Raw genomic sequence first — 14,184 nt, 5'->3', positions numbered from 1 at the left:
AAACATCAGAAATTAAAAATACACCTCCTCCTGCAGCCCCTCCCTCTCTGTCATAAGCCCCTCCCACCAGACGACCACGGCCAAAAGCATGGCCTTCACACAGTAACCAAGTGTTTCCCATACATTGATTTATTTTATCTTTTTTGCCTCACTCTTTGTCGTTGCAAACTGTTTCCCTAGGAGACGAGCTAGCAGCAGCTTGCGAGATAAGCCTTTAGTTGGCGGCTGCAGCGGCTCATGTTGGGCAAACCTCCCAGCGCCTGGTGTCACAGTGGGTCTAGCTTGTTAGCTGATCCAGCAGGAAGTCGCGCTAGCTGGATTTGGGTTGCTATGGCTGTTGACTGGGGGTCTTGTTGCCACCTCTCCTCGTGGTGAGGTGGACTGTAGCTGCGGGGAGTGAGTTGGAGGACACACTGTGATTTGAGTTGCTAGCTTACATTAGCTACCTAAACGTGAACTTGATGCTATTAGCCTTTAGCTCCAGTTAGCAGACAGCTAAAAAATATCAATGTTTTTTGTCCATCTCTAAAATGCTTCGCCGATATTGACTCTCTTTGTAGACACTCTTTTTGGTAAGTCCGTCTTCCTTTTTTTGTGGTTGTGTTGCAGCGTACGCAACCTGTGATTGGCCAAAGTCTTCCGTCACGGCCTAGAGTTTCTTCAGCTTGAAAACAGAGCCAAGAGGAGGAGCAGAAGTCTAAAGGTCTCTTAGTCCACTCAAATTACACTATCCCCAAAGGTTATTATGAGTAATAAAACCAAAATCAAACTGCCTACTTCAGCTTTACCTGTAAATAATAAACTAAATTATATCAGTGTGTGATTCTGAACTCTCATTGACACAGTTTTCAACCACCCTATATTACAGTAGTATAATAAAATTCTTGAAATTCAGTTTTCAGTAGCCTCACCTGGCCACCCCTATGAAAAATGTCTTGGGGCGCCACTGCAGCAGGAATGCATGCCGCACTTTATGTGTCTCTTTCCTTTCTCAGAGGTGTGTGAATCCCATTCATCCTCTTCCCCTAAACACCGGTGGGCTCACCTCAGCGACCGCCCGTGTGTGTGGTAACCATGAAAGCCACTGACATAGCGAACAAACATAAAGCAGCTGTCTGGTTAAAGGAAGGAGGGAAAGGATCCAAGCCAGACTGGAGGTAAACGTTGGCGTGTTGACTCTCTGCCTCACACAGACGGAGCAGACAGAGGAGCTCTGTTGTCAGCGCTGTCTCGGGCAAATAAGCCAACTCATTCCAGAGGTTACATGATGACCCCTGTCTGTTGTTTTTCTTGGCAACGCTGAGGGTGTAAAGAAGACATTGTGGTGACAACAGAGTACAAAAACAGATGGTGGTGTAAGAAAGTTGTTGAAATAATCAACCCTCCAAATTAATTTATCAAATCAGGTCAGTCAAACTAAAAGCTCTGTAATACAGCTTTATTTTGTAGGTTTACTGACTGAATATGTGTTTTTAAGTAAAAAGTGTTCATGGATAGGAAGTGATCTTCCCCTGACCTCAGGTATCAGAGCACTTTGACTGTTTCTGTGAAGCCAGAGGAAATTATAACACATTGTTAATAGAAATGTCAGAGCTCATCCATCGTGTTTAACTTTCTATATTGACACAGAAACACATACATGGCATTAAATGTACAGTTATATAAGCGTGACTGATATAATGCCTCCTTTCTATCTACAGAAACATATTTTAGAGTGATATGCCGATTCGGCCAAGTATGGTACCGGCTAAAATTTGATCTTCACTTTAGTTTCATAAAGATACAATTTGGGATTTATCATAGTAATGTTTGTGAATTATGAATTGAATTGAACTGAATCATTAGAAGTCAAAATAATCTTTTCCTCCTCACAAGAAAATTTATGTTTAGAATTCTTCTTCGTAGTGAAATGAATTATTGGTCAATCATCATAGTAAGGTCTTAGGGAGCTGTATGCAACATTCAGAGCATATCTATGGTTCCGAGTCTGAGCCGGGATTGTCTGCACATGGCTCTCAATATGGAGTTAGCTAAGCCGGCAGCTAGCAGCTAGTGGTGCTGACCATGGGTGTATAAAGAGAACTGGATGCAACTTTGATGGCGGAGCTTCGTTCATTCCTATGAAAGTTGCTCAGTGGCACATGAGGCCAAAAAAGCTCCATTTCCTCTGTAAGAAATTAAGTCGATTTTCCGTGAACAAGACTCCTGCCAGCTGAGGAGCTAACTTCCAGTTTAGCGTTCCACTAACTTGAATAGGGATAAAAATTATCTTCTCTTTTAGACTTTTCAAATGTTATCAGATTAAATGGATCAAATCCCGATAGTGAAACGAGTCATTTTGCTTGGGTTGTGATGCTCAAAAAAATGTATCCACCGATTTACAAACGTCTGTTTCACAATTTAAGTCTATGGGGAAAAAGTCTTTTGGGGCTTGATGGCATCACATGGTGGACGTGGAAGTTATAATTCCATGTTGGGCCACTATGTCAAATTGGCTTCAAAGCCGGGCAGTGTTCCTGGGGCCTTGGTGCTGACAACAGCGACAGTGCTGACAGAGCTAATGGTATTAACCTGGGAGAGAACCAGAGGGTTCTGCTTTTGTGACACCGCTGCTTTGCCACTGTAGGTCAGGACCGTGTTATCAGCAGCAACTACTGTATGAGTACAGTGCAGAAGGGCAGCGTTTAGGTAGCCAGTGGGATACACACACACACACAGAAGGAGCGGAACTTCATTCTCTGCTCAGGATGCCATCACTCCACTATATCCTCAGGGCCGGGACAAATGCTACTCTTATGCCTTCTCTGAGCAGCTTTCAAGGGCACGAAGATAGGTTGCACCTGACATTGCTAAGCAACCATAACTAAAGCTTACTTACCAGTAATCCCAAATTTGGGACAGGTGTAAATCTCTGGGTAGCCCTGCACTAACATGAACAAATTCTTCTCCATATGTTTTAGACTGATATTTACTGAAGAAAGCTCCTCGTCACATGACGTGGTCGCACTGTTCAGTGACGGACTCAGGATGTTTGAAGGGCAGGGGTGAAAAGGAAAAAAGGGCATCTCCTGCATGACATGGGGGACAAGAAGGCAGCCAAAAGGGCACATCCGCTTGTTTTCATCCAATAGGGCACATCGTCTTGTTTTGATCATTCAAGAGGGCAGCTGATAGGGCACATCCTCTCATTTTCGCCACTCAAGACGACACTTTAGGGTGGCCCCCCCCCCCCCCCCCGAGTCCATTTGTGGTTCCAAAGCTGTCTATCTCGGGGAACAATGGCTGGATCCTTAAAACCAGGTGCTTGGGAACACTCGCTTTTGTGAGTGCCTTCTAGTCATCTACATTGACTTGTTGTTCTACATTGAGGGTGCAAAGAACACACTATGTTTACGGGCCATTACAAAGCAAGTAGTTATTCGCTTGTGAGCTCTGAATGTTGCATACAGCTCCTAACAATCCGCTAAACTTTCATGATCCACATATTTCACTAGTTATGGTCGGCACTTTTTCAAGCAATAACTTTAATAACAATAATTAAATGTAACCACATTTGGGAAGCACAGTGATGCGGTGCTTAGCATTGTCGACTCACAGCAAGAGGGTTCCTGGTTCAAACCCAGGGTGGGCGAGCCCTTTTGTGTGGAGTTTGCATGTTCTCCCCATGTCAGCGTGGGTTTTCTCCAGATTCTCCTGGATTCAAATGACTTTGCACAATGGATACTTTTTTTATTTCACTTTCTTAAAAAAAGATAACTTATATCAGATTCACTGTTCAAGATTCAGACAATAAGATTGTGTTTGAATAGGCCTATGGTATTAATATTGTCACGTCAGCATGACCTTTCATTTTAGAACTCGTAAAGATAACAGTGCTCACAACATCCTCTGTAGTGATTACTTTATTGCCCAATTTATGTGCTTGGTTACATGTCATCTGATAACATTCACAGACACACAAATTTAACATTTATCATCATGAAACAACCTGTAACAATGAAAATTTCAATGGTTAAATTGTTGAAAATGAGAGAATATAATACAAAATAAGCAAAAATATTTAAAGTTGGAAACATTTTACTGGCTGAATGCTTCATAGCAAAAAAGTCATTTTTCTATTAAAGTCGGTTACTAAGTAAATACAATGATATTCTTTAAAAAAAACTATATACAATATGCAAATTTGTACAAACAGAACACAAAACACACATGATACAGTACATGAGAAATACTGAAAATAATACTTGTTTTCTTTGGTTACATAACATTTAATGCCCACATTCAACAACAGATATTGTTACTCATCAGTCACTACAGTCAGTAACTATGGGGAATCACAGTTTCACTCCATCTGTGGTCGAAGTCCATACAGTAGTTCTGGGAGGGTGGATGACAGGAAACACATGTCCACGTCCACGATGTAAACCGGCGAGCTGTCTCTGCAGAGGGTAAATAAACAAAAGGTCAAACTGTGCGGTGGGTGGCAGGCTTTTACTACAAATCACCCCCAGAAAAAAAAAGCTGTCAGCACCTCAACACCTACCACAGTGTGCAGCTTTAAGCACGGCCCACCATGTTCTCCAGACGCTCGATTCTCCCAGACACATCAGATAGTGAGATCAGTCAAGGAAACTCATTCACAGGCACAATTAAGTGATGAGAACATACACAAGACACACTGTTAATATATATTACAATAACAACGCCAGCAGGTTGAAGTAATCAGCTGTCACGTCAGAGAAATATGCAGCGGAGAATGTTTATAATAAAAAGGTTCCCATCTGAAACAACAGGAAGGATATGCTTGGCTGTGAGCTGCTGGAGGGCGGCCTGCGTCTGCTTCTGGAAGGCCAGCCTGGCTTCACATTTACAGGGATCCTCCACCACCACCGCCTTCACCTCTTTGCCGGGAGAAAGCAAATTTCACATCAGCGTAACAGATCATGCTGAGAGTGAAAAAGCACACATAATACCACCCACTCTACTTCTTCCAAAATCAAACCAAAGCTTGCAGTCACACTCTTAAAATATCACGTTACCATTGCCACAACAATTATAGTGAATCAATTCTATAATATTACCCGATAATTGTCCAACAAATGCAACAGTCAACAGTGAATTATAGAGTCAGGAATCATGCAGCAGTTGGTTGCGATGTTGTGAAGCCCTGCTTAAAAGCCAAACACATTCTGCACACTGCTTTAAAAGCTTTTTACACACATATATTTGAGGCAGCATTAATATCACAGCAAGAAGCCACATGTGCTGCAGGAATCCACACAGTTTGTTCTTACGTTTCAGGGAACATGTTTTCTTGTCCGCATTCAAGATATAACCGTTCCGGCACTGGCAGTAATACGAGGCATTGCTGTTGACGCATATGTGTTCGCAGTCGTGTCCCATGGCACAGGGGTCCACACCTGGAATAAACCGGGATTAAGGGATGGCGCTGTCATGTGTCATGTGCTAACATACAGTATGCTAAAGTTAGCTAGCTTGTTATGGGTAAGGTAGTTGCAAAATCCACTAAACAAGTGATGTTTGTAAGTATCTTCTTCTGATGGAGAATATATGTTGACAAAAACAAGTAAAATCAGCTTTTTCTGATTCATTTTTTTGCTTATACAAGTAAAAATATATATATTTGCAAGCTGTCCTGTGTGTTTGTACTTGACCACATGTCACTTGTGGTGAAAAACCTGATCCGTTCATACACCTTCACCACATCTCAGCCAAGGTCTTTTGCGAACTGCTTAGGTTCACTGTGTGTTGGACAACACAGGTAAAATCACAGAACCCTGAAGTATAACAATAATGACAGTTACATGATAAAATTATTTCATAAGTAGGGGGACAAGACAAACATCAGACAGTAACATGGAAAAAGTTAACAGCAAAACCTCATTTGTCCAAATCTCTGAAGTTCATGTAACAATCCAGTTGCCAGAAGAAAATGTTGGCACAGTGTGTGTTTCAGCAAACCACTGATACATTACATTTGTTCATTTTGTATGTATCTGATCGACGTTTCTAACTGAGGTAGATTAGATTACATGTATATAAGCTAAGGGATGGTGTGAGACCCAGGAGAGACAGCTGCCAAGCAGAAGTCCACTGTTCGAGACCACAACGGGACATTTCCAGCGGTGGTTGTAGTGACAACTACTGGGTATTTTTTTAAACGACGCCAGCAGATTTCAAGCAGTGGTTATTGCCACAACAACCGGGTAGTTTTAGGGTGATGTTGGCAAATTTCCAGGGGGTGGTTGTGGCAGCAACAACCAGGTATTTGTTTTAAGGCCATGTCAGCATAATTCAAGTGGTGGTTGTTGCCACAAAAACCTGGTATTTTTTTCAGGCGACATCTGTGCATTTCTAGTGGTGGCTGTGGCAACAACAACCAGGTATTTTTACAGCACTGTCAGTACATTTCCAGCAGTGGGTGTGGTAACAACGAGTGGGTATTTATTCAGGCAATGTGGGCATATTTCTAGCTGTGGTTGTTCTGGCAACAACCAGGTATCTTTAGGGCGATGTGAGGAGATTTCCAGGGGTGCTGTTGCGACAACTGGGTATTTTCAAGGCAACATCAGCACACTTCCAGCAGTGGTTGTGCCGTCAACAGCCATATATTTTAAGCCAAAAATGACTGACCAACTGTTTTTGGTGCCTACACCCAACCACACATTAACCACAGTGTTTTCACTACATAAAACTGAAAATCACAATGTGGAAAAATGTTAAGTTTCAACATATGAAACGTACAAATGTAACATAACTGTGGTTTGCAGAAATGTACGGTGTCAACATTTATTCCAGAGACTGGGTTGCTTGTACAGAAGTGAATTAAAATCTAGTCATGTAAATAAGTTATTTCAGCAGCAACAAAGCGTGTTTTTCTGAATTCATATGAATGCAGTATTGTAATTATATGTAGGTTGTTTTATGATAGAATGAAGCCAAACCATATAATGCATGTGTCCATATTGAAGTGTATTTCACTCAATTGTTTAGATGTCTTTTTTCCAGATTGCTTTGAAAAAGTGAGGTTCTGCTGTGCATTTAAATCATTTCAAACAAAACTGGATAAATTCAAAGCAATCACCATCATGATGCTCTGATTGCAAAACTATTTACTGACAATCATCATATACATGTTTTGCCTTTAAAAAAAGAAGCTGAAAGTTTAGGGCTGCACGGCCCCAAGACTTTACCTTGGATTAACTTGGCAACTACAAGCAGGTTCTAGTGCCGACATCTGCAGTCCATGTGGGGGTTAAACACATCTGGTATCTTTCCTCATGATTTCAGAGTTTATAATTCACCAATAACACAGTAAATGATCCGAAATCTGCGACAAACCCCCTGTAGACTGTAGGTGCCCCTTACTGAGGAACTAGAACCAGGGTTAATGGTTTTAAAAAAGGTCTTGCAGGTCTCTGTCCTACCGCACAGGGTCTCCCTGAACTTGGAGGTGAGCTTCTCGATAACGCCATAGGTCTCCACATAGAAGACGTGGTCATCCAGAGGGATGCTGGCCATCAGCTGCAAGGAGCGCATGTCAGCACGGTCCACCCCAACAGCGTAGATCTCAATGCCTGAGGCCCGAGCTGCAGCTGACACCTCCTCCACCTGGTCTTGAGGTCTCCCGTCTGTCACTATGATGGCCACTTTGGAGATGTTCCTGGAGCGAGGCCGGGCCCCAGACTGCTCGGTGAAGGCTTCGTTAACTGCAGTCTTGATGGCGAGGCCGGTCATGGTGCCAGCCGCCAAGGGCTCGATGCGGGAGATGGCTTTCTTCATGTCCGGTTTGTTGAAGTGGTTTTTGAGCAGGAACTCGATCTTGACCGTGCTGGCGTAGTTGACCACAGCCACTCTGGTGGCTTCCGAGCCCACGTCCAACGTGTCGACCATGTCGGCCAGGAATATCTTCACCTTCTCAAACTCGCCGGGGCGCACACTGCGAGAGCTGTCAATGATAAAGACCAGGTCCAGGGGCCGGCTCCTGCACTGAGAGTCTGTCTCTGGTGATCAACCAAACCATGGCAGGATTAAGTCCAAAACCCAGTTCATCATTCAGAGACACATTCAAGCTTGTTAGTTAAACTGTCACAGTGAGAACAAAACACAGGACACTCTGGGATGCACAGCACAGGTTCCCATGGTAACAAAAGGACTGTTGTGCATCGCTGCAGTGGTAAAATAAAAGCTTGTGGTTTGGGTAAAATGATTTAGTATGCCATCATACATACTGTATCATTTCAGTGTCTCAACAGTCCATCAGAGACTTATCATCGGACGTATCCTTTTATCTCATTTCCCTGAATGAAAAGGATGCTTAGTGCCCACACACAAAAAGTTACATGATACCGAAAGATGGAGACAGTGTTAGCAGGCCTGCCTGTCCAATCACATACACACACTCAACTACATCTCCTCAGATCCTTTCTGCTTTTGGAAGCAAAATCTGCCTTAATTTTAAGACATGATATCAGCTTTAGCTTTGTTTTATTATAAACTTCAAATGCATATTCTGGCATATATTTTTAGGTTTGAGTTTCCAGATGTCTTAATCTGTCCGTATCTCATAAATTCCAATAGGATGGATGATGAAGTGATACAGAGTGGAAACTCATGGTGTTTGTTATTTTGTAGCTATTTGTTTTGTCTCCTGCCACTAAAATACCATCATTCTACCATTAGATTCTATCACTATAATAATAGTTATTTAAGGAAAAATGCATATTGACTGATGCCACTCTCATGTCTATAGTAAATGTGAAGCTACAGCCAGCAGATGGTTAGCTTAGCTTAGCACATGACTGGGGACACACATCATTCATTTACAACAATTACATATGACACAAAAAAATGACCGGAGAGTCATGAGAGAGATCAAACTTCCTTAATAATAACAATTAAATTCCCTGTAAAACATTTTTTGAATGTGATGTTTGAATGTCTGATATAAAGTCAGTGTTTCCACATGAAGTTTATCCAGATGAAATGTTGATTAGAGAGCTTTAGAGGTGCTGGAAGGCAGAGTCCTGCATTTGGTTAAGTATCCGCGGATACCCGATGGGTGACGAGCAATAGAAGTGTTTCACAGGTGGTATTTTGGCATCATTTTTTTCCGGTCTTGGTTCTGGATTTAACAAAGTACATCTAGGTACGATCGCTGGTGTTAGATAATAAACATATTAAAGTAAAATGAAAATAGTTATAATTTAATTTCAAGATCCAGTGTGTAGGATTTAGAGGCATCTACCAGTGAGGTTGTAGAAATAAAACTTCTCTGTGGCTATCGTGAGAATGCGAATGGCCCTATATAGAGCCAGTGTTTGGTTTGTATGTTCTGGGCTACTGTAGAAACATGGTGGACTTAATGGAAAAGGACCCGCTCCATATGTAGACATAAACGGCTCATTCTAAGGTAATGAAAACAGGATTCTTAGCTTTAAGTGGCTATTTTCATAGTAACGACTATTATATTCCATTTCTGCCAATAGATGCCTCTGAATCCTATGCACTGCACTTTTAATGTTTTAACATTTTAATCCTTTGACTGCTGACTTTGTGTGTCAGCTCTGTCCTCTGAGGCAGATGGAATATGTGAGCTGCATTTTAAAGAAGTATTTCACTGCTGCAGAGACAGTCTTTTAATAAAATGTGAATGTCTATGCAGTAGAAAGACGCAAATACTTTTGAAATTGGTGCTACAGAAACACAGAAAACAGAAGAAGTATGCTTTTGCTTAAGAGGTAGAAAAGCTACAACTACCAGTATGCAGCATGCCGCACCGGACCAATGAACGCTCCTGCTGGTGGGTGATGTAATGTTAACATGTCTGTGTAAAATAATGGGTGACAGCAGGCAAGAAACGATCTTGTGTTACAGTTAAACAGTAAACTAAAACATGTTTCTGAAAACAACTGAGGTGAGAGATTGGCAACTCAGTAACAGAATCTGGGTTTATATTTGATCAGCGTTGTTAGTTTTACTATTTGATGTCAGTTTTTTTGTATGGTGCTCACTTCCTGTTCACAAACTCTCACTCTTACAGCTAAACAGGGCACTAATACATGTTTCTATAAACACTGTATGCAAGATATAGGCAATACAGTCCCATAACCTTGTTTTGCGGGACTAATTGGTCATATGCGTGGGTGGTTGGGTGGGTCTGGTATTGCACATTGAGATGCTGGTTTGGGTGCAGGACTCTGCAGGGTAGGTGTAGACAGGCTAACTGTTTCCCTATGTTTCCAGTCTTTATGCTAAGCTAAGCTAGCAGGCTGTTGGTTGTAGCTTATATTTACCAGACAGATATGACTGTCAGATATGTGGCATCAACCTTTTCACTCACTCACAAAGTGTTTGATTCCTTTACATAAAATCTGCTCTGAGTGGTGTTCCTATATTCTCTCTCAGAGTGAAACAAACAGATCTGACCTGTAAAGCAGTGAGGACGTTGGGATGGAAAGCAAACCTAACTGGTAATATTCTACCTGTCTCCACAGGACTGATGGTGGTGATGAAGCCGCTTTGGGTACTGACCGGTAGCGTCACGGGAGCGGTGGTCTCCACTGGCGGCACAGTGGTCACCACCACTGGCAGGATGGTTGTCAGCGGTGCCACCGTAGTCGCTGGCAGAGTTGGCTGCACTGTCGGCTCCGGTAGAGTCGGAGCGGCGGTAGGGAGGTGTACCACAGGTGCTGTTGGCACTGTTGCCTCTGACTGTGTGGGGCATGGACCCTTCAGTTTGTAAGGGAACGGGCCTTTGAGCCTGTGATGGGGATGGTGAGCTACTGGTGGAGACAGACCTTTGTATATGTGGTGTATGTGTGGCCCTTTGAATCTGTGGTGATAGGGCGGCACGGGGACTGAGGGCCTGTGGTAAGTCACTGGAGGAGACAGAGGAAAAGGTGGATACACTACCGGTGGAGGGATCCTGGGTGGCTGGTAGTGGTAGTGATACCCTCCTCTATACGTGTAGTCACTTCTGTGAACTACAGGGCCGCCAGAAAGGAAAAGTGATAGAGAACATTAGTAGGAAAGCTGTGTAAGTTGACACTGTACAATACGTTGTAGTGAGATATACAACAACACACAAATTATTAGTGGAAGCATGAGTGTAAGATCAGCCACCTGGGGTGTTTGCAACAAGCTGGGATAATCCTGTGTAACGCTTGTGAAACACCCAGTGAGAATTTAACATTTCATGCATGTTGTGTTTGAGAAACGTGTCAAATCTGGTGGTTATATCACTCGTTAGATAACATTTTTGAAAGATGAAATATCTATTCTTTCAGGTCTAGTCTTCAATATTTAATTGTCAATTTACAAAAAATACTGTTTCAAAATGTAATCTGTAAGAATTAACAATTTACAAAACAATTCACATTATTTTGATGTAAACAAATCATAGCTTGTGACAAGAGATTGACCTCACAACATTTGAGAGGGACATATTGTACTTTTTACTCCACTTTTTACTGCATTAATTTGACGATTATAGTTCATAGTTACTTTGCAAATGAACATTTTACACACAACCAATGATGAGCTTGACCATTTACTACATTAAAATGCATCTTACTGAGAATAATCTAACAATCTGATATACCATACAGTAATACAATTACAAATACAATACAATTTTTCTGCATAAATAAGTACTTTTTACTTGCTAATGATACTTCTGTACTTTTAATAAAGTACCATTCTGAATGTTTAAGAGGTGGAAGAAGTATTCAGATCTTGTATTTAGGTAAAAGTAGCAATACAACCACGTAAAAATGCACCATTATGTGTAAATCCTGCGTTCAAAATCTAGCTTAAAGTAAAGATATACATGTATTATCAGCAAAATATACTTAGAGTATGAAAGTAATGGTACTCTTATTGAAGACAACTGGCCCCTGTAATTTATTTGTAATTATATATGACATTGTTTATATTGATTAACTAGTGTTTTACTGCTGTAGCTGGTTGAGGTGGAGCTATTTTGACAACTTTATCTTATGTTAGGTAGTTTTGTCCTGTGGTTCTCAATCTAGGGGTCAGACTCCTTTACACCCCTTCATTATTTATGGGAGAGGACAGAAGAAATACATTTTTGCAATGCATTTGTAGTCATATTTTGGACTTTTCCTCAACTATCTGATATTTATATTTTTGTGAAATTTTGAGGCGTTTTCCATCTATAGGCCTAAAATATTTATTTAAATGCAACCAGCTTATGTTTAAAAGGGAAACTGTTGGAGCTGCATACAACTCATAGACTTATTTATTGCCAAGAAAGCTACAAAGCTACTAATTTAATAACCAATAATGAAAGCTGTCAAATACACTAGTGGAGTACAAAGTACAATATCTCTCACTGAAACGCTGTTAAGTGTAAAGTAATGTACAGCCACCTTTACTTAAAGGAGAAGTACACCCATTTTCAAAATTCACATATGTTATTCTTATGGTCTAAGACAGTCTGAAAATATTTGTAGACACGAACAACTCTTTCAGAAATCCAAAAACTAGAGTGCTGAAACTCAAATTTGTGACGTCATAGGGTATAAAGTCTGGAGCTGCTCCATAGACAATGAATGGTGAATGATGTTTTTGATGACACTGAGAGCACTGAGGGGAATATTCTGAGAATATGGGAACATTTTCTGTTTCAGACGTAACACTACAACAGAATTAAGATAATTTACATATAAAAAAGGAACAGACATTTTTTGGGTCCACAAAATCAGTCTCCCATTCACTGTGTATGGAGCAGCTCCAGACTTTATATCTAATGACAGCGGTTCTCATGTGGGATTTTGTGATAACCACACATTATTATTGCAATATTCAACTGGGCCTATGTAATAAGTTATAAATTAAATTTTAATTGACTGTATCAGTATGTTGTGTGCACCTATTTCCTAATAAAGTATAAATTTAATTAAAAAAAAAAAAACGCACAGGAATCTTTTTGTTGCCAGTGGGACATGGGAATTGTAAGTGTGTGACACATCACATTATCTTACATTATTTGCCATTTAAATGGATGTGTTATTAGTGCTTTAATGTAATTCTAAAAAGTTTAAAATGAATTCTTGAATCATTTTGGTAATAAATATTTCATGGTTGTAAATTGTTATTTGATATTAGCAAATAAAAACAAACATTTATGTCATGATAACAGTGATAACACACCTTATAGAGGCTATTGTGAACAGATTTAAATACAGGTGTGCCTCAAGATTTTGGCTTTGGGCAAAAAAAAGTATGAAAACCACTGAGCTATGACGTCACAAAATTGAGGCATACTTCTCTGGTTTCTGGCTTTGAGAGATGTGCACAAATACTGATTAAACCCTCCTAAGCCATGGAAATAACATACTGTAATTCTTGATTTCGGTTTAGATTCCCCTTTAAGGTACACAGTAGCCTAAATGTAATGCAATAAATTAGGTTACTTTCCACCACAGGTGTTATATAGCTACTTTAATTTAAGTAAAACACACTTCTTCCACCACTGTTATAAAGTACCACTAAAACTATCTTTAAGAAATATCAAACAGAGTATATTGGACACAAGTTGCAGTGACTTACTTGCAGGATTGAGGGTCCTGAGCAGTGGTCGTCCATTGTTCCTGCTCTGTGCGAAGCTCTGCGTGGAGATGAGCTGAGGGTCCCCCACACTGAGGTGGTATGTGGCCAGGACATCAGACAGCAGCAGAGAGGCGCAGGACAGCAGGCTGCAGAGGACAGACTTCATCATGTGCACACAGAGTCCTCCGGTGGTGTCCGTGTGTGTGTCCTGCTCAGCTCAGCTCAGCTCAGCTCAGCGGGGGTCTGACCGCCTCCACATATGAGGGGCTCTCAGCCCAATGCGTCACACCCTGCACCCAATCCAGAGGTGGGGCATGACCTCCGGGCCACCGTAACAGACCATATGGAGGACGGTATAGAAAACAAATCTGGACGATATGGAGAAAAAAAAATACTGATAGATTTCCCCCCCTTTGCAAATTCAATTAAATCAGATTGAGGCCACTTCCCTCAAACGCACCACTCTCCACTAATAAAAATGTCACTAAATGTTCCTAATTAATTCGATTTTTCAGATTTTATTTATTCAATTAACTATACCACTTAATTTTCCCCAGCACCAAGGTCTAAATTGTGTTTTAATGA

General features: G+C 41.1%; 1 protein-coding gene across 1 annotated transcript; it reads right to left on the bottom strand.

Annotated features, from left to right (window-relative positions):
- Nucleotides 1-4,279: 4,279 nt before the first annotated feature.
- Nucleotides 4,280-13,765, bottom strand: matn3a (matrilin 3a). The gene is made up of 6 exons (XM_049590068.1): nt 13,600-13,765; nt 7,449-8,024; nt 5,295-5,420; nt 4,803-4,901; nt 4,544-4,613; nt 4,280-4,439 (listed from the first exon to the last, which is right to left on the bottom strand). The coding sequence occupies exons 1-5, from the start codon at nt 13,763-13,765 to the stop codon at nt 4,558-4,560; spliced, it is 1,023 nt and encodes a 340-aa protein (XP_049446025.1). The 3' UTR covers nt 4,280-4,439; nt 4,544-4,557.
- Nucleotides 13,766-14,184: the final 419 nt, after the last annotated feature.

The sequence above is a fragment of the Epinephelus fuscoguttatus genome, linkage group LG11 (genome assembly GCF_011397635.1).
Source record: "Epinephelus fuscoguttatus linkage group LG11, E.fuscoguttatus.final_Chr_v1".
In the NCBI taxonomy this organism is placed as follows: domain Eukaryota; kingdom Metazoa; phylum Chordata; class Actinopteri; order Perciformes; family Serranidae; genus Epinephelus; species Epinephelus fuscoguttatus.
This window is presented reverse-complemented; position numbering and strand designations above follow the sequence as displayed.

Coding starts and splice junctions, on each gene's coding strand:
- matn3a (XM_049590068.1), bottom strand. CDS start 13,765: ATGAAGTCTGTCCTCTGCAGCCTGCTGTCCTGCGCCTCTCTGCTGCTG. Junction 5,421..7,448: donor GTTCAGGGAGACCCTGTGCG/GTAGGACAGAGA, acceptor GGTTTATTCCAG/GTGTGGACCCCTGTGCCATG. Junction 4,902..5,294: donor GAAAACATGTTCCCTGAAAC/GTAAGAACAAAC, acceptor CTCCCGGCAAAG/AGGTGAAGGCGGTGGTGGTG.